General features: G+C 58.8%; 1 protein-coding gene across 1 annotated transcript; it reads right to left on the bottom strand.

Annotated features, from left to right (window-relative positions):
* Window positions 1–345: 345 nt before the first annotated feature.
* MCM5 (minichromosome maintenance complex component 5) lies at window positions 346–20007 on the bottom strand. The gene is made up of 17 exons (XM_068561224.1): window positions 19932–20007; window positions 19507–19681; window positions 17984–18110; window positions 17769–17897; window positions 14974–15146; window positions 12759–12914; window positions 10434–10600; window positions 9826–9997; window positions 8710–8821; window positions 7937–8080; window positions 7524–7589; window positions 7132–7308; window positions 6370–6482; window positions 4734–4862; window positions 3581–3723; window positions 1547–1674; window positions 346–632 (listed from the first exon to the last, which is right to left on the bottom strand). Exons 2-17 carry the CDS (start codon window positions 19671–19673, stop codon window positions 531–533), a joined length of 2205 nt encoding a protein of 734 aa, XP_068417325.1. The 5' UTR covers window positions 19674–19681; window positions 19932–20007; the 3' UTR covers window positions 346–530.
* Between the last annotated feature and the right edge of the window lie 258 nt (window positions 20008–20265).

Genomic DNA, 20265 nt, shown 5'->3' with positions numbered 1-20265 from the left:
AGATTAGGAAACTGAGGCGTTGCAAGTTTTGGTGAATCCAGCCAGTCTGATGTAAACCCACGGCTGTTGCCCACACATTAGCTGCTAGGGAACAGCTGCGGACTTTTCCAAGCACCTCCACACACTGGATCTTGTTGAATTCTCACCAGTGCTGGCAAGAAGCGGGCTGGACCCTCCCCACCGAGCAGCTGCAGAACCTGAGCACAGAGGTGAATGCCCTGCCCAGGAGCCCAAGGGGCAGATGCAGGTCAGAAACCCAGGTCTGTCAGATTCCAAAGCCTGTCCTTGCCCCGCATGAGGGCAGGATGGGGGTGACAGGCCACCCAGTACAGAAGCCCACAGATATCCAAACATACCACGGCTTTATTATTTCAATAAACTCCAAAAGCACATTTCCTGGATCTGCACGCTGAGGCAGAAGCCAGAGGCAGCGAGGCAGGGCAGCTAGGGTCCCTCCGTCCAGAGCGCGTGGGAGGCTCAAGGAGGTGGAGGTGGGGTGACAACGGCATTCCTGCGGCGGGAGGCGCAGCTCACTTGAGGCGGTAGAGGACCTTACGCTGCATGCGATGCTGGATCTCGCCCCGCCGCAGCATGAGCTGCAGGACCTTGTGGATGGCGTGCTCCGGGTATTTCTGTAGGACACGGGGTCGGATGAGGGGCGTGCCTCCCACGGAACCCCAGACACCCCTCCCTCCGGAAGCCCAGGTGCCCCGTGCTCACGGGGAACTCTCCAGCCTTCACATCCTACTTCTTTGCATCCTAAGACAGGCTCACACTTCCTGAGCGCCTACCACGTGCCAGGCCCTGTTCTAAGTCTTCACATAACTTGAGCTCGTTCTATTCCATAACATCCTTACACAGCTGGTACTGTGATCATCACCTTTCTACAGAGGAGGAAACTGAGGCACAGAGAAGCTAAGTCACTCACTCCAAGTCACACAGCAATTAAGTAGTAGAGCTGAGACCTCAGTTGAGCCCATCTGACTCTAGAACCCAAGCTCCTGACACCCCTAAACCCCTCTAAGTGTCCGTCTGCTCATCTCTCAAATGAGCGTGGTACCACCTACTGCATAAAACTGCTCTAAAGATAAAGAGGAGATGACGTACATGAAAGGGAGCTGAGCCCAGAAACTGGGATTGTCCCTATGATTTCAAAGACGGTGACAAGTGCCGCATAGCTTCTAGAAGGCCCATCCCTTCTGTATGGGGTCAAGAGCACTGTCCCCGGCGAGCTGGGTGGCTCACCCTCCTGGCTCTGCCCCTCCCTTCCCCCCACACAAAGGCCAGGCGATGCGGGGAAGGGAGAGGTGGAGGGCTGGGGAAGCCTGGGAGACTCCAGCAGGACCTCAGCCACCTCTCCCCTCCCCCTAATGTGACAGAGAAAGTCACAAGGCGAGGCACACTGGGGACAGGCCCGGGCCGAGGAACAGCAGCCCCTTCCCCATCCTGGGCCTGTCTGCTGAGCAACAGGACGCGGTGTTAGGTGGGTGGGAACCAGGCCACAGGGAGCCCGCAGGAATCCCACCGGGCCCCCGGGAAGGCCCACCTGCTTGGTGAAGTCCTGGACGATGCTGTGCTCCGACACCTGCGATCCAATGGCGAAGCGGCGCTTGAGCTGCTTCTCGATGCGGCTCAGCAGCTCCTGGTCCTCCTGGCTGGTGAAGCCCTCCACCCCTGTGGGTGTGAGGAGGGAGACGGGTGGGTGGGGACCTCAGTCTGCCCACAGCGGGTAAGAGGGAGCCAGGCCCGGAAGAGAAAATGAGAGGAAGAGCGTGCCCGGGGACAACCAGGGCCTGACCGAGGAGATGACCGACAGAGAACCAGAGTCAGCGACGGGGCAGACGTGTGGGGAAGGATGCTGCAGGCAGGGGGCACAGCAGGTGCAAAGGCCCGGAGGTGGGAAATATGCCCATCTCGATCAAAACCCGGTCAGGGGGCCAGGGACATGGCCAGAGTGGGGGCAGGTCCTGTGGGCCCTGGAGGCCACGGCACAGGTTTTTCTTTGATTCTGGTGAGCAGAGCGGCCACTAGAGGGCTCTGAGGAGGGCCACGAGCCAACGACAGCACCTGGCCCCCAGGCAGCTGCACAGGCAGCAGGGAGACTTCCTGGAGGAATCTACCTCAGATGGAGAGCCGGAGGGGACCCCGCAGCGACCCAGAAGGGCGCGCAGGCTGCCCCGGAGGCCACATCTGTGAGGTGCCCCGAGCAGCCCAGCCAAGCAGGCTCGTAATTTCCAACTATTGCCCCAGGATGGATCTCCCCTGCTGACCCAGGCCTGCAGAGAGGGTGGGACCGTGGTGGGAGAGCCACTGAGAGGGACATCAAGGCTCCAAGTTGAAATGAGTCTGCAAGGCAAACTCTTACCCAGCCTGCAAAGCCCAGCTCCAGTTTCACTGCCAGGAAAGCCCTCCAGGGCAGAGACTGAGTCATCTTCACCAAGGGGACAGCGGAGCGCTCAGACCCACCTCCCTGGCTCCAGCCACACTGGCCCTTGAACACGCCGAGCCTGCTGTCCTTGGGGTCTTGCCACTCAGCCCTCGCTCTACGTGTGGTGCCCAACCCCACACTCCGGGGAGCCATGTGTCCTCACTCACGCCAGTCCCTGCTTCCTGCCACCTCCTCAGAGCCCATCTTGGACCACCCGAGGGGCAGGGGATCCCTCCCCAACATTCCTGACCTGCTGGACTTCTCCCCTCCGCGCTCTTTACCCCCTGAGCTTGATTTGTTTGCCTCTTTGCAGTGTCTCCCCCGTGGAGAAAGGGGGCCTCACAAGGCGCGGACTTAAGAGCTCTGCTCACTCCTAGACTCCCAGCACCTAGAACAGCCCGGCAAATTCTAAGCACTAAGTTCCTGCTGGGGAAGGAATGAATTCGTCCCAGGGGAGCCTGGCACAGAATCAGTGCTCCAGAAGGTGCTCAGAGGCTGAGCCCGAAGCAGGCAGCAGGACTCGCGGCAGCCTGAACCCCGCTGGCCTCCGGGTCAAGAGACCTGCATTCTAGCTGGGCGAACGGTGACCTTGGGCACTGTGAAAAGGCCTCTTTGGTTGTCAGTTTTCCCATCTCTAGGAGGTGAAGGGCTAAGTGCCCAGCCTGGCTTCTGGGGGTTTTGAGGGCAGCTGTAAGTGAAACGGAGGAAGAGCTCTGGAAGCACTTAAATGGTTACGGCTCAAAAACAGGGGTGCAAGCACACTTCCTTGGAGGTCCAGTGGTTAAGTCTCCACGTTTCCACTGCAGGGGGTGCAGGTTCGATCCCTGGTCAGGGAAATTCCACATGCTGCATGGTACAGCCAAAAAAAAAAAAAAACGGGTGCCAACTACCATTCTTAACAGATGATAAAATTGTGAATTATAATAATGAACTGGGTCAAAAGAATTGTGCTCCAGAGTCTGGAGAGAGGCTGTTCTTCCCATCTTGGGGGAAAATGGCTGGTGGGGGCTGGGGACAGGAGAGGGGCTTATTCCCAGGAGGAAGCGCAGAGAAGCAAATGCAGAGACGCAACAAGCACAGCAGGTGTCCAGCATGAGCCCTGCCCACGGAGCCCACAGGCCACCCGAGCCTTGTGTCCCTGCATCTGCTCACCTGACAGGGTGCCGGACAAGGCGGCGTCCAGCGTGGACACCTGGAAGAGCCTCAGAGCCTCCTCCACGTCCGCCTCCGTGGCGAAGGGCTGCAGCTTCATCTTGCTGAGGGCCTCAGCAATGCGCACGATGGCCTCCAGCTGCCTGTGTGGGAGCGACGGGACGCCAGGGCGGACTCAGCCCATCTTCTCTCCCCATCCCACCCTGACCTCCAGGAGGTGCCTGCCCCAGGCAGTTAAGACTACAGGGGAGACTGCTGGCCGTCCCCGTGATCCATCTCTCTCAGTAACAGAACCCCGACTTCTATTCTAGCACGTGGCGCACACTTAAAAGACATTTCCCAGACTCTCTTGCGTCTAGGTGTGTCTGTGTGACTAAGATGTGGCCAGTAAGCTGTAAGTCCAAATATTTTACGGGAACTTCAGGAAGTGTCCTTAAAAGATGGACCTTTCTTTTTCTTCCTCTCCAGCCACCTGGAATGTGGAGGTGATGGCTGGAGTTCCAGCAGCCACCCTGGACGATGAGGATAAAGGTGAATCTGAAGGAGCCCAGGTTGCTGATGACTGAGGAGCCATCACATAGGTAGGGCTACCTACCCTCAAATGTTTTTACAGAAGAGGGAAATAAACTCCCAATTTACTTAAGCTATTTCATGTGGGTTTTCTATTACATACAGCCAAATCCATTTCTAACTAATCAGTGCTGGAAGCAAGATTCAAACGAGATAGGTTCAAGCTCTTAGTCACTCTACTGTAGAAACTCACAAGAGTGACAAGAGCTAACAGCTGAGAAAACTGAGGTCCAGAAAAGGAAAGCAATTTCCCTGCAGTCACACAGTGGGCTGGAGGATAGGACCAGGTCTCCTGACTCCCAGCCTGGACCCTCCTTCACACCTAGGCTTCCCGGCAATGGGGGAAGCTAGACCGAATTCAGAAGGGTTCCAGATTTTCTCAACAGTAAACAAACCAAGAGATACAGGTAATCAGGGAGGCCACTGTTTTCACTCCCAAAGGAGTGCTCCCTGCCCAGCAGCCCTGACCACGGCCTGCACCACGCAGTCAGCAACAGCCCTGGCCCCAGACTTGCTGGGCACATCGTGCCTTGTAAACCGAGGCCATCTGCCCAGCCCGGCACTGGTCCGCCCGCCTGCTCACCGCACGGTGATGGGGATGCTCGAGCGGCGGTCACTGTCCCTTTCGTGCTGACGGGCCCCGCTCCGCATGATGATGTACCGGTTCTTCAGCTTCTCTGCAGCCCCTGCCGACAGCCGAGGGCCACACTTCCTGCAGGATGGGGAGTGGCTGCCATGAGGCCAGGAAGGAATCTTGGGGTACCCACCCCATCCCCGGCCCTCTGCTGGCTTGCAGACATATGCTTCCCGGGCCCACCAGACAGTGGCCTCACAGCGGTCCTCCCCCCAACACACTGAGGGGCAAGATGCACAATGACACCCACAAGAGGCTCACAGAGATCCCTGTCCAGGGCAGGGAGCACGCCAGACTGGGGGTGGGGGAGGGTAGCAGCAGGGGTGTCTGCTCAGGATCTACCCCCACCCTATCCCCACCAGCCCGCGGTCCCGCCCCAGCCAACTGAACTGTCACTGATTTAAGGGAAGCCTTAGATCACCTAATCCAATCCTCATTCTGAGGATGAGGTGAGCAAGGCCAGAGGGAGGGAGGAAACTCCCCATAAGCCACGTGTAACCTGGCATCAAGGGAGGACTAGAATCTGGGGCTCTCAGACTCACACCCAAGGGCCCAAGCCTCTGAGGACAGGGCCATGAAGAGCTCAGGCATGACAAAGACCCAGGTACCAGTGGGCACCGCACCACCCATCACCCAGGAGGAAGCGGTGAGTAGGGACCCACCTGAATGCAGCACTTCACCTCCCACTAGAAAGGCACTCAAAGATCCCTCCACCCTTGGGTTTTAGTTCCAATAAGAGACAGCTCAGGTGTGTGTCCAGAATCTTGGTACAGGGGCTAAAAGCACAGCCTTTGGAGCCAGGTACCTGGGTTCAAGTCCTGGCTCCACTACCTCCTGTCTGTGACCCTGGACAAGTTAACCTTTCTTTGCCTCGGCTTCCCCATCTGTAAAATGGAATAATAATATACCAACCTCATAGGTCTGGGGAGAGGGATGGTGTTCACCTATACATAAAACTCTCAGGATAACATCTGGCACAGAATAATTACTATGTGTATGACTATTGTCATTGGCCATCTATGAGAATAACAATATTTAAGGTTGCAGCTGCCATTTACTGAGTGTTTACCTGGTGCAGGGCTGTGCCACTCACTCATCATTTTGTGTGATCCTTACAAAAACCCTAGGACACGACCACCCAGGGAAAGCGAGGCTCAACTGACTCGCCCAAGGTCACACAGTGGGGGCAGGAGTTACCCAGAGCCCATGTCCACAATGCCTCCCTGCACGCCAGAGTCAAGGGGGTCTTCGAGACCATCTAAATTCTTTTTATTTTTTTGGCCTCGCCGTGCAGCATGCAGGATCTTAGTTCCCCGACCAGGGATTGAACCCAAGGACCCTGCATTGGGAGCGTGGAGTCTTAACCATTAGACCGCCAGAGAAGTACAGAGACCATCTAAATTCTCCACCTTTGCCTCGGAGATGGAGAAACTGAGGCCAAGAGCCACTGAGCGACTGTGCGGGGTCAGGAAGGAGCAGAGCTAAAGTCCTCAGGGCCTGATCTCAGGCCTCCTGAATGGGGCTCTCTCCCACCCCAGGGGAGCCGGGCAGCCCCGCCCCCGTGGGGCCTGCATCCAGGACTCACGCGCGGCAGTAGGCGATGAACTTCTTTAGCTTGGTCAGGTCGATCTCGCCCTCCACGGCCTGGGTCTGTGTCAGCGCGCTCACGTGCAGAGTGATGACGTGTTTGGCCAGCATCTGGGAGGCGGAGGGGACACGGGGTCAGCCCGCAAGGCTTCCCAAGCCAGGTCCCAGCACAGAGGTGGAGCAGGCAGGGAGGGAAGAGCTGCCAGGGCTAGAACTGGTGGAGAGGAGGAGGCCCTCTCTTTTCCTGGGGGTTGTCAGCTGGTAAAGATAACATCCCAGAGCTGCCAGGCCCTTCTCTGCCACCACAAGGGGCGCAGCTGCCTGAGAACGAGCCTCCCATAAGGGAGGCCAGGCCAAGCGGCAGACACAGCGGCGCCCAGACGACCCAGAGACCTGACCCAGCCGAGCCTCACACCTCCAGGCTTGTCCATTACATAAGCGCTGGAGTTCCCTTCAGAAGCTGACTGACCGGAACTGGGGTTCTAGTACTTGCATCCAAAGGTCAACCCCTCATTTCACACAGAAGGGACCAACACCCAGGGAATGACTGACCCCCAATCTCACGGCACATCGAGCACAGGAGAGGTAGGACCCGGGATGCCCAGTGCAGCGCTCTTGGAATCCACAACCCCGCCTCCTTGGTGGCCCACTCATGGGCCCATCTGGTGGCCAGGACTTCGGGTCAAGCCCCTTGGCTGCCCACCCTCGCCCCCCGACCCCCAGAACCGCGGGCCTGGCTGGAGTCCGGCCCCCCACGCACCATATCCCTCTCCTCGTTGTGCTCGTCCTTGACGATGAAGATCATGTCGAAACGGGACAGGATGGTGGGCATGAAGTCGATGTTGTCCTCCCCCTTCGTCTCGTCCCAGCGGCCAAACACCGAGTTGGCAGCAGCCAGGACGGAGCAGCGGGAGTTGAGGGTGGTGGTGATGCCGGCCTGACAGGGAAGCGTGGGGGGCAGCAGAGGACAGGGAGATGAGAACGCGGGGTCACGGCCCTCTCAGGTGTGCACACCCCTGCCTACACGCACGCACGCACGCACACACAGAGTTCCAGGACCACTGCTGCGGCCGACAGAGGCCGGGCCGCTCAGGGCAGCCTGAGGACGCGCCCGGAACAGCTCTGCCAGGCTGGACCAGGGACGATGCTCACCTTGGCGATGGAGATGGTCTGCTGCTCCATGGCCTCGTGGATGGCCACGCGGTCGTCTTCGCGCATCTGTGTGGGAGAGAGAAACGTCCACCAGACCCAGGTGAGGGGCCGGGCACGGTGGCAGCAGGAAACCCTACAGGAGCTACCGTTCCCAAGTCCCGACCCTGTGCCAGGCCGATGGCAGGAACCGGGTCACCTCTAGTCATGGGGACAGTGTGTGGGCTTGGCTCTCCTCTCCCCACTCTCAGGTGCGGAGACTGAGGCTCAGAGAGGTTTAGCTACTTCCCGACAGTAACGGGAGGTCTCCACGTCAAAGGTGGTTTCTGCCGTCCGAGCACAGAAGGCCACGCCCCCAGCCCACGGCCAGCAGGCGCCACCACCACTGGGCCACCACCTCACCCTGCCAGGCTCACCTTGTCAAACTCATCGATACAGACGACCCCACCATCTGCCAGGACCATGGCCCCGCCCTCCATGATGAAGTTCCGGGACGAGGGGTCCCTCATCACCGAGGCTGTCAGGCCGGCCGCGCTGCTGCCTTTCCCAGACGTGTACACCTGGGGGAGGGAGGCGGGAGGGTCAGGGCCCATCATGGCTCCACGCTGACCCAGTAAGTCAAGGGGCACCGGGAGCTAGGGCTCAACCAAGGTCGCACATCACAGCTGGCTGCAGAGCACAGACAATCTCAGTGTTCCTCCTGATGCGGGGGCCACCCCAGCCCCGGCCTGGCAGTTCTCCCACAGGGGAGCGTTCACATCCATCGCTCACCTGAACCCCACGACTGTCCCATGAAGCAGCCCCCAGGGGCCCGGCTCACGGAGGAGCAAACTGAGGCCGAGAGGAGAGCAGTGACACCGTTCTAGGGGGCCTCAGGGCTGCGTCGACTCCTGACTCCCAGGAAAGGCATCCCCAGCCTCAGTCCCTTGTCATCTATTGCTATCGATGTCAAGACTTAGCGGATGGATAAACTGAGACTCAGAGAGATTGGGTGACTTGCTCAAGGCCCACAGCCAATTACCAGCCAGGCTGAGACCAAACAAACCCCATCCAGTCCAGCACGCCACCCGCTGCCCCAAACCTACACACGCCGTCGAGTCCCCTTCCTCCTCTATCCTCTGCGGCCCCGCCCGCAGCCTTCCTCTCCACGGCGCAGCTAAGGTGGACGGAGGTCACCCTGCGCACTCACCCCGATGGGAGAGCACTTCTCCACAAACTTCAGCAGCTGGGACTTGGCCGTCCCCGGGTCCCCCAGCATCAGCAGGTTGATGTCTCCTCGTCGAGTGAGGCCGTCGGGGAGCCTGGGGGAGGACGGGCAGGCAGGCCAGGGGAGCAAGGCGAGAAACCCAGGGCTGGTTGGTCACAGCGGTCTGGCTGTCGGCCCCCCGACCTGTCATGAGCCTCAGAGCAGGCGGGGAAGCGGCGGCTCTGGCCTGAGAGCCACGTTCATGGCCAGCTGTGTCCCCTAGCCTCATCCGTGGTGACTTGCCTCCAAGGGAGGGGAGGGTCAGAGGAAATGGCACTTAGAGCTGGGCTCGGGCACACACAGTTGGCATCTGATGAACACCCCCCCCACCCAGCTGGAAAGAAGGAGAGAGAGGGAGCCACCAGCGGGCTGCACGCGGTACTGTGGAGCGGACACCGCGAGGGCAGGCTCCGGGCCCCAGCGCGTGTGCCTGTGAGCAAGTCCCTTTAGCTCTCTATGCCTCAACTTCCTCATCTGTGAAATGGGTTCGATTGTAGCTTTCTCACAGGGCTAATCTGGGGACTGACTGGGTTGGAAACACATGAAAGCACTCAGAAGAACGTCTGGCACATGGTAAGAACTCGGTAACTGGCAGCTGCTAATAATATTATTACTTCCTCTACCTCTACTATTTTATTTTAAAAGGACGCGACGTCCCGAGTATGAGGCTTTCACCCGTCTTATTCACGTGGAGACTTGGGTTCAGAGAGGTGGTGTCTCTTGCCCAAGGTCGCAAGGTAAATAAGCAGCTATCAGAGATGTCACCCGGGACTCAGACTCCAAGCCCAGAGCTCTCCCCTGCATTGGCCAGGCTCCTCACACCCGCCAAGTCCCCAGCCTAGCCAGGGCCGGGCAACTGCTCCGGAGGAAGGGTGTGGGCCAGCCCCCAGCCGGCTGGCAGCGAGCCTGGGAGGCGGGGAGGGTGCCTGAGAGGACCAGACGGGGCTGAGGGTCCTGGGCAAATGAAAAGAGCATTCAAGTCCTGACCATCCGGCAGCTGCCCTCCTGAGGACAAGTCACTCGTTCCCCTCCCCGGACCTGGGGGGCCTGGACACCCACCTCTTTCGGGAACCCCCGAAGAGCAGGCAGGCGATGGCCTTCTTCATGTCTGTGCCCCCGAAGATGGAGGGGGCGATGCTCTTGGAGATGACCTCGTAGACGTTGGGGAGGGCGGCCAGGCGCCGGAACTCCTCCTCCTCCTGCGGGGTCACGGCCCCAGCAAAGCTGCGGCCTGGGCGGGCAGAGGAGGGGGGTGCATGAGCGCCCTGAGATCCTGAGGCCTGTGGCCCACCACCCTGGGCCGGCCCAGGGCCTTCCAGAGGGCAGGGCCCTCAGAGCCGGGCAGCACAAGCGTCAGTCTGAGCAAAGACAGAACCCCAGGTCTCCGCACCAGGCGTGCGCCTGTGTGTTCCAGGGTCCAGTGAGCAAGCGGAAGAGTGTGGAGGGCGGGGGGATGATCTGGGGAGGGCCAGGTGACAGGGGCCCTCAGGGACACCTTCCATCTTGCCGACGGGGGTGACATGGTGTCTCTGGTTAGAACGGCACCGCTCACCCGGCTGCCGTGCGGGACAGAGCGCAGGGGCAAAAGTGGACACAGGGAGACCGGGACGAGGCCCACCAACAGCCCAGGGGAGGGACGACCGGGGTTCGGCCCAAAGCACACTCACTGGAGCCATCTGTGTCCACCTGGATGCCCAGGACCCGGATGTAGGCGCTCCGGATGCCCACGCCCACCCTGTCGCGGCCCCTGCTGGCGGTCAGGCCAAACTTCTTGATGGAGTAGATGCCCATGATGGTGACCCTGTTCCCAGGGACGACCTTGTCACACAGGTACCTGAGAGGAGGATGGGGAGGAAGAAGGTGAGAGGCTGATGGGGGCAGGGAGCCCCCGGCTCCCCCGACCCCATCACGCTCGCCACCCGTCCACCTCGGCATCTCTACACGAGGCCCCACGGGCTGGCTCCAGCCCCCGCACCCCCCAGGGCCCCCTCCCTCTCACCACAACCCAGCCCATGCTTGGACGGCCCAGCTGCTGGGAGGAGGACAGGCCTCGGTCATGGGGGTGGCCTGACCCCTCCACGGGCCTCAAGAGCTCGTCCGTTATGCTGGCTGGAGTTGGGGGGCGCCCACCCCAGCCCCTCAGGTGCCCCGCCTCCATCTCATCTGCTGTCAGACGCGTTGCAGGGCCCCCCTTGGCCATCTCGGGGGAAGCCTTCCTCCTCACGCCCTCCCAGCCTCCCTGCAAGGGCCATGCCCCGCTTCTGCCTCTTTTACGGCTCCACGAGCTCAGTCAAGTCATTTTGCCTCTGGATTTTAATTTCCTCTTTAAAAAGAAAAAAGACGTTGAGGGACATCCCTGGTGGTCCGGTGGTTAAGAATCCGCCTTCCAACGCAGGGGACACGGGTTCGATCCCTGGTCGGGGAACTAAGATCCCACATGCCACGGGGCAACTAAGCCCGCGCGCCACAACGACTGAGATCGCACGCCACAACCAGACAGAAGCCTGAGAGCCGCAACAAAAGATCCCGCACGTCGCAACAAAGATCCTGCGTTGCCGCAACTAAGACCCAGCACAGCTAAATAAATAAATATTTTTTAAAAATACATATATATATATATATATATATATATATATATATATGTGTGTGTGTATGTATGTATATGTGTATGTATGTATGTATGTATAGAGAGAGAGAGAGAGAAACAGGGAAGTCTCTGAGCCCCTCCAGCCTGTGCAGCACAGAAAGGACACTGGGGCATGTATCCGTACTCTGCTGCTTAGAAGCTGTGTGACCTCTCTGAGCCTGGGAGGGGATGATAAAGTGATCTGACCTGCTGGGTTACTGTGGGATCAAGTGAGCTACAAGACCCAAAAGCGCTTTATCCACCAGAGAGTCACATCCCCTAAGGGACCCTCACTGTCGTTGTTAACGTTCTATGACTCCCCTCTTCCCAGACCCCACTTCCTCAGCTTTGAATAATCTAATCACAGACCATCTGAATAATCTAATAAATACCGAATATTTAATCTGTGTTAAGGAATTGTGCTAGAGACACAGTGTAGAGGACAAATGTATGGACACCAAGTGGGGGAAAAGGGGGGTGGGATGAATTGGGAGATTGGGATTGACACATACACACTAATATGTATGAAATAGATAACTAACGAGAACCTGCTGTATAGCCCAGGGAACTCCACTTCTCTATACAGTAGAAACTAACACAACATTGTAAAACAACTATATCTCAACTAAAAAAAAAAAGAAAAAGAAAAAGGAACCGTGCTACACACTCAACATGCATTTTCCAATTTAAACCTCCCAGCAGCCTGATGAGATTAAGGCCTGTCACTGTCCCCATTCTCCTGGTAAGGAGACTGAGGCTCAGAGAGCCCATGTAACTTGCTCAAGAGCCTGACCTCTACACCTTCCACAGCCACTAAGGAAGCTACTGACCTACGGACGCCCTCCTCCGGGAAACATGCAGCACAGACCATCTGCACGCGACGTCGGGGTGCGGGAGCCCAGGTGAAGAAGCCCAGTCCACACCTCCACACCTTCCTCCCAGGTCACCAGGAGGGCACCGGGCTGGCCCAGCACCCTCTCCCCCTTTCCAATCACCCAGCAACATCCAAGGAAGAATCTTAACAGAAAGCCTGGGGTGGGCGTTCAGGCTGGAAAGAGGCTCCCCCAGCTACTGGCTGTCCAGCTCTGGGCCTCCCAGTTCTAAGAGGGCTGCGGAGACCCTGCAGGAAGAATGCAGGCTGGCAGCCCAGCGCCTCCACTCACTGAGCTGGTCACACATCCTTGTCTGCAAAGAGGGGTGGACCCGCCCCTGCAGATTATGGGGAGACGAGATGAGAGGAAGTACGGGGGCAGCACCAGGCACGGAGCAAGTGTGCTATAACCAGCCATCCTCCCCCGCACCCCGCCGCACTCAGCCGGCCACTCGCGGCACCCGACTCAGGGGCACGGCCAGGGAGCCGGCTCACCTGTCGCAGTAGAGCTGCATGTGTCTGGGCATCTCGCCATGGGGCACCGCATCCGGCAGCTCCTGCAGCTTCAGGGTCTGGAAGTCCACGCACTTGCACTTGTCCGGCATGATGAAGTACGGATCCAGCGGGCACTTGGGGCGCCCGGCCTGATCCCTGTCAGTGGGGAGGAGAAGGGTCACCAGAGCTGCCCCCAGAGCCCCAAGGCCAGGAGTCGGCGACAGGACTGGCCAGCAACAAGCCAGGGGTCTCCAGGACCCCGGGAGAAGGCCCTGAAGGAGGGCAGCTCAGCGGGGGATACCCACAGGGCTAGGAGTGGGGAGACCTGCTCTGAGCCTGGCTCCCCCATTAACCTGCTGCGAGGCAGACAAGTCACACTCCCAGCCAGCCCTCCCGAGGGGGTCTCAGTGTCCCCACAGGTGAAGAGGGGTCAAACTGCCAGTGACCTTTCCAGCCCCCCACTCAGATCCCAGGATCTGCCAGTGACCTTTCCAGCCCCCCACTCAGATCCCAGGATCTGCCAGTGACCTTTCCAGCCCCCCACTCAGATCCCAGGATCTGCCAGTGACCTTTCCAGCCCCCCACTCAGATCCCAGGCTCTGCCAGTGAGGGTCTGGGCGCCTCGAGACCCCGCTCCGGGTTCCAGGCGTCCACGCACCTCGACATAATGAAACCACTATCCCACTATTACAGCAGCGTTACTGCAAAGCACTGACTTTGCGCCGGGCACTATTCGATGCACCGGGGGACACAGCCGTGAACAAAAAGTCCCTGCTCTTCTGGAGCTCAAGTTCGGTCATGGGAGGCCAAGAACGCCAACCGGCAGATAACCACACACCAGGACAACAGAGGTACCATCAAGGAGGTGGGTCTGCAAGAGGGACACGCGCCCCAAGCCTAAGGGGGAGGGGCGGGGAGGCACCCCTGTGAGGTGACACTGGAGGAGAAAGCTGAAGGAAGCAGCGAGGTCACAGACTTTGGAGGTCAGAAGAAAGTTCCGGCAGAGGAGCAGCAAGTCCAAAGGCCCTGCGACAGGAGCGCGCTCAGCATGTTCCAGGAACGGCAGGGAGGCAGGGAGGCTGGGCCGAGAGAGGAGGGGGGACAGGAGGCCACAGGGAGCCAGAAGCAGACCGAGGAGGGCCATGCAGGCTGAGATGGGACTTGTCTTTGGGAGAGGCGGAAACGGCTGAATCGCCTGCAGTGTAAAGGGTCACCTGGCTGCCAGGGGGTGGAGAGACTGGGGGACGAGGGTGGGCAGCCGCAGGGGGCACCAGGGCACCACGCCGGGTGAGGGATGACAACAGCGTGGAGCAAGGAGACGTGCCAAAGGGGGCGAGAGAAGACCCGATTCTCCACGTACAAACTTAAGGGCAGAGCGGAAGGGCTTCCCGATTGTTTGGATACAAGATAGGAAAAAACACCACGAGACCAAGGATTTGGACCCGAATACCTGAAAAGATGGCCTTCTCATTTGGGATAGGGGTCGTGCTGCAGGAGGGCAGATCTTGGGATGGGATGGAATCTGCCACACAGGGTGTGAGGCTTGTGCAAATCTGCGATGCCCAGTAGACAACCACACGAGAGTGTCCAGCGGGCAGCTGCATGTGAGGCTGGGGTTCAGTGGAAACACACATTTGCGTGTCCTCTGCACACAGATGGTATTCAAAGCCCGAGACAGGCAAAGGGATTAAGTATAGAGAAGAGAAGGGTGGCTGAGGCCTGAGGTCAGGAAGCTGAGGGGAACCAGCAGCCAGAGAGGGTAGGGGCCCTTGAGATCAGGGGTCAGCAATGGTTTTCTGTAAGGAGCCAGAGACAAATATTTTCAGTTTTGTGGGCCATGAGGCCACACGTTCTGCCTCCGAAGCGCAAATGCAGCCATAGGCAATGTGTAAACGAAGGAGCCTGGCATGTTCCTGGGCCTTCCCTCCAGACCTGCCCCAGCGAGCCAAGGTTTGCTGTAGAAGACTCCAGGTGGGCTCCCAACCCTGGCTCCCGGCACAGGTTGCCTGGGCGCCCTGGAGGGACAGAACTCACCACTGCAGAGGGACGCCACCGCCCCAGGGCATCAGGTCTGCCCCAGGCCCACAGGGCACACCGCTGCCCCAGCCCCTCCCTGCTGCAGGTGGTGCAGGCCGGGTCCTCCTCCTTCACATCTCCACTCAGATGTCACCCTGTCACCCGCACCGTGCCGCAGGGCCATGCAGAGCCCACTCACGTGTTGCACTTCCTGGGCAGGGCGTAGCCCTCCAGGCCGGGGCGCATGGCGACGTTGGTGAGGGTGTTGCGGCAGCTGCGGCACTGGACGGAGATGCGGGTGGCCTTAGCACGGACCCCAGAGGCGGAGATGATGATGCCGGGGATCTTCACCAGGTGCGACATCGTGTCCGACTGTAACAGAGCCACGGGGAGGGCGGCTGGTTAAAGGGAGCCAGGAACACCTGAGATCACGTAGGAGAATCTTTTTCTAATGTGTACTGAAGTATTCAGGGATACAGGACCATGTCTGTAACTTACTTTAAAATACTTTAGCAGAGGGCTTCCCTAGTGGCGCAGTGCTTAGGAATCTGCCTGCCAATGCAGGGGACACGGGTTCGAGCCCTGGTCCGGGAAGATCCCACATGCCGCAGAGCAACTAAGCCCCATGGCACCACAACTACTGAAGCCCACGCACCTAGAGCCCGTGCTCCGCAACAAGGGAAGCCACCGCGATGGGAAGCCCGTGCACCGCAACGAAGAGTAGCCCCCGCTCGCCGCACGTAGAGAAAGCCCGCGCACAGCAACGAAGACCCAACGCAGCCAAAAATAAATAAATACATAAATAAATTTATTTTAAAAATAAATAAAATAAAATATTTTAGCAGAAAAAAGAAGAAAGCAAATAAGGCAAAATGTTAACAGCCATTAAATCCAGGCGGAGGTAGATGGGGTTCATTACACTATTCTCACTACTTTTGTGTGTGTGATTTTTTTTATAATAAAAAGCAAAAAACAAGAAAAGTTCCTTTCATCATCATCTCTTCTTCCCTCTTCCCAGGAGCTTTTCTGGGACACACAGGCAGGCTACAGGTTCGTGCTGAGGCCCCCTCAAAGCCCAGAAGGTGGGGAGAGGAGCAGAAGGGGAAAGGTTCGGGAAGCAGGCTGCCCCCCCGAATAAGTGAGACCAGAGGCACGTGTTGCTGCCACGGCCCAGGGGACCTCAGAACTGCTGAAACCCCCCGCCAGAGCTTGTCTTCTGGAAAACTATCTACAAGCTACAGGAAGCCTAGCCCTCCAGGATCCCACGGTTGGAAAGGACTGAGGCTGCCTCAGCCCGTAAGCCACCCCGACAAGCGATCCTTCTAGAGAGGACCCCTCCTCTACCACAGGACACCCGTCACCCAAGGCAGGCCGGTCACTGGGTTTTCCAGTGGGTCTGAGAATAGGAAGCTTGTCCCACGCGGGGCTGAGCTTTGCTTCTCTGAGGAAACAGCTGCCCCGCAAAACAAGTCCAATGCCGCCTCCGCAGACAGGCAAATGCGTGATGCTCGGGTGAGTTCCACACACGGTCCCAGGTCCCCTCCCTGGTGCTGGGCACAGAGACGAAGCCGACACGCTCCACAGCCCAGCCCTGCTTCTGGAACAGAACTGCCATTGTGCTAATCAAGGAGGATTTGGCAGGGACCCCAGCCCAGCTGCAGGACACGGGGATTCCAGCAAAGACCAGGGCGTGGCCTTCTGGTGAGTAACACGGAGGAGGTGACACTATCTGGGCCCACGGTTCAAAGGCACAGCCACACGCATCCTTTCATTTGCTTCTCACACCAGCCTTGTGACAGAAGAACCAACGTCAGGCCCCCACTTCCTCCTCAGGAAGCTCTCCTGTCCCACCCCAGCCTGTGGTATAAATTCTCCTTTCACACGGCAGCCCAAGGGAACCTTTAAAGATAGAATCGGCCCATCCTCCTACCTAACCTTCAATTCAAGCTGCATTCCACAGCAGCCAAGGCCCTGGCCACCTGGCCTCTCTACCCGCTCCCTCCCTGCCTCTCCCCCAACCCTCACTCCCTGAGGTCCAGCCACGCTGGCTTCTTTCTGTCCCTTGAAACCTGTCGCTGTCCCCACCCCAATGCCTTTGCACCTGCTTCTCCAGGAGCCTCCTCCCTCAGGCTGTCACAGGGCTGCGTATCCCTCAGGTTTTCGCACCAACATCACTTCCTCAGAGGGCCTTCTCCGACCACCTCCCGGACCCCCGGCCACTGTCACATTGCCTGTTTCCTTTGCTTCATGACTCGTATCACAGGACCTGAAATCCGCTCACTGCTCCTTGTCTGTTTCTCCCACTGTAAGCTCCGTGGAACCAGGTCCTGTCTGTCTACAGTGAGGGTCCCCCAGCACCCGGCGAGGGACAGTCACTCGATAAGTGCTCGTTGAATAAAACCAATAAAGACTGGATGGCAGACTGGCTCTGCCAAACTCTCCCTCGGCCTTTTCGCTCTCCAGCCATGCTGGCTGTCCTTCCCTCGGCCCGGCACACACCCTGCCCCACTCGCCTCGCAGGCTTTGTACCAGCCGTGCCCTCCCTGCCCCCCCGAACATTCTCTCCCAGCTGTGTGTATGCTGCCTGTTCTCACCCTCAGATCCCCACTCAGACGTGCCCTCCTCAAAGCAGCCACCTCGACGTTTTCCAGAGGGGCCCCCGCGTTTTCTCATCACCCTCTTGGTTTCTCCCATTGCTCTTACGGTCACCTACAGTTATCATGGGTGATGGTCACCGGCTTATCCAGTCTCCCCGGGGACAGCAGCTTGTCCTGAGTTCACCACTGTTTCTCCAGGACCCAACTCATGCCTTGCCCACAGGAGGAACTCGGCAAACGTTTGTCCAACGAGCTAAGTTTCAGGGGCGCAAACAGGCTCAGAAAGGTCGAGTGAGTTGCTCAGGGTCACACAGCTGGCACCCAGGTCTCTCTCCAAAGCCCCTCCTCACATGCAGCCGCCACCCCCGCCACCCTTCAACTGCCTGAGTGGACCCACCTTCAGGCTACGGATGCTGGACGGGCTGGCATCCGACTTGAGCATGACTTGGATGTCCTGAGCACCTCGTCGCCGGCAGGCCGGGGGCCGGGTCACCTCATCGGCCACCTCCTTGGCAGCTTCCTCCAGCTGGAGAGGAGGAGGGGGACAGGCTGTGAGTGAGCAGAGCGGGGCCAGCCCTGGGGGTTTGTGGGGGGCGGGGAGGTCCCACTCACCAGCTGCAAATGCTCAGCCGGCTGCTTGTACAAGTAGTCGGCCAGGTCCTCGTCGAAGCTGGCAAGGTCCTCCATCTCCACCTCGATCCAGTACTCCCCCAGGTTATAATGCCGCTTGAGTTCATCCCTGGGGTGGGGGTGGGGGTGGAGAAGGGCGCGGAGAAGAGGAGACAACGCTGGCTGAGGTGCGCCCGCACCCTGAGTCTCCCACACCACTGCCCCGCCACCCCGCTTCCCAACACATCTAGTTCCAGGTGGTTCTGTTATTTAACCCTGCAGAGGCCCCCCCCACTGCTGAAAGGCATCCTCCAAAGAAAGCTCCGCGGAAGGGGTCCAAGCAGTAATCAAAGGACAGTTCAACGCTCACAGACAGGGTTCTGTGCACAGGTGTCTGGAAGACTCTCACTGCAAACCAGTCCTTTCACTGGACTCCTTGGAGCCTTTAACCCTCTCTCAGATGCTAACAAGGCACCCGGCTAGAACCTGGAGATTGAAGGCAGCAGAGACCATGCCTGTCTTGTCAACCACCAGACTCTTTTTACAGAGCATCCTATGGGACTATTATCCCAAAAACACATTCGGGGGCCACTGACCTCCTCGGCCTCATCCCTGTCTGCCTTATGTCCGGAGCCGCATACAACAGCCAGCCTGGCCCCGAGAGCCCCTTGCTGTAACACGCCACCCCATACCCTGCCCAGGCATGCAACTGCTCCTATCCGAAATGCCTTCCATGCTTGACGCTCTCCCCTCAGCTCAAGGTCACCTCGGCTCCCCTGGAAGCCTCCCTAACTCCCCTTGTACATTCCTTCTTTGAGGTAATTATCACTTTGTAACTTATTTGTAGGTCCCTATGCCTCATTCCCACTGATTTAGAAGCTCCTTGAGAGCAAGTAGTATGAATCTTTTCATCTTTGCATCTCAGAGTCCAGCACATAGATGGTCAATGTCGGCTGGTGCATGAATAAACGGAGGCTGGAGTGGCTGTGCCATTTTACTGATGAAGAAACTGAGGCCCAGAGACTGTCACTTGGAAGTCACTAAGCTAATAATCAATCAGGCCCAAGCCTGGACCTGCAAACTCATGTTCTCTGCATTTTAACGGCCTATGAGGATCTGGTGCGATGGCACCAATGTACAATCACTAGGAACAGGGGCCTTGCCCAGCTCATTCAGTGCTGCAGCCCAGCACCTGGAACAGTGCCTGTCATGCAGCAGGTGCTCAGTCAATTGGAGTTGATTGAGTGGAATGAAGAATGAATAAATGAGTGAAATAAAACATAACTACCATCTTCACCTTTTGCACCGAGAACTTGATTTCAAGGTATCGCAGACGTTACATGGAAGGACGGTAAAAAATACATGAATAGGAACAAATCCTGGACGAAGAACCCAGGTGACTCACTCAATCGTTAACTTCAGATGTGAAACATACAAAGCCATAGCCACGGGGGTGCGGGGCCCCAGTGAGTGGACGAAGCACCGCTGGGACCGCACCTTCCCTCCTGCACCCCTCCGGCCCGCACCTGTACTTGAAGGTGAAGCCCGTGCGGTCCGTGCCCACTCGGTACTGCCGCAGGAACTCCTTGAAGCGCCTCTGCAGCTGCGACTTGCGGGCCTGCCCCTCATCGGCCGCGTTGTCGCCCCCGAAGCTGTCGCTGTAGAAAATGCCGGGGTCGTCGAAGCCCGACATGACTGCACCTGGCGTGGGAACAAGTAGCTGGAGCAGATTCGGGGGAGGGGGCGATAGGGGCGCGCGGCGTCCCCTCCCATACCTGGGTCCTCGGCTCCGAATGCGGGGCGGGCGTGAGCCCGGTTCCGCCTCCCGGACCCCTACCCCAGTTCTCCCAGGAGAAACCCCTGCCCACACCTACTGCGCCCCAAATGCAGATGCCTGCCGACCCCAGGGCCCGGCTCCGCGATGCCCACTCCCCAGCCCCGCTGGCCTCACCTGTCCCTTCCCGCGCTCCCTGGAACCAAAGAGACAAGAGGCCCCACAGTCCTCCGCCGCCGCCTTTCGCGGGAAAAACCAGACGCAGCGTTTGGACGCCGCGGCCGCTGCGCCCTCATTGGTTCGCCGGGACCCCGCGGCCAGTGATTGGACCGTGCTGCGCCTGCGAGTCCCGCCCCCCCAGGGCGGGCCGCCGAAGAGGATTGGCGGCAGGGCGCATGACGTCAAGCCTCCTGGCCTCCTTCCGGGCTCCATTTTGCGTGCTGGACAATTTGGCGCGAAACTGACCCGGAGGTAGCGGCGGGGCGGGGCGCAAAGATGGCGGAGGGGCGGG

This window comes from Eschrichtius robustus, chromosome 13 (assembly GCF_028021215.1).
Source record: "Eschrichtius robustus isolate mEscRob2 chromosome 13, mEscRob2.pri, whole genome shotgun sequence".
NCBI classification, from domain to species: Eukaryota; Metazoa; Chordata; class Mammalia; order Artiodactyla; family Eschrichtiidae; genus Eschrichtius; species Eschrichtius robustus.
Note: the sequence above shows the minus strand (reverse complement) of the source record. Positions and strands in the feature narration are given on the sequence as shown.

Coding starts and splice junctions, on each gene's coding strand:
- MCM5 (XM_068561224.1), bottom strand. CDS start 19,673: ATGTCGGGCTTCGACGACCCCGGCATTTTCTACAGCGACAGCTTCGGG. Junction 9,998..10,433: donor GGTGGACACAGATGGCTCCA/GTGAGTGTGCTT, acceptor CTGCCCGCCCAG/GCCGCAGCTTTGCTGGGGCC. Junction 3,724..4,733: donor AGCATCCCCATCACCGTGCG/GTGAGCAGGCGG, acceptor GCTCCCACACAG/GCAGCTGGAGGCCATCGTGC.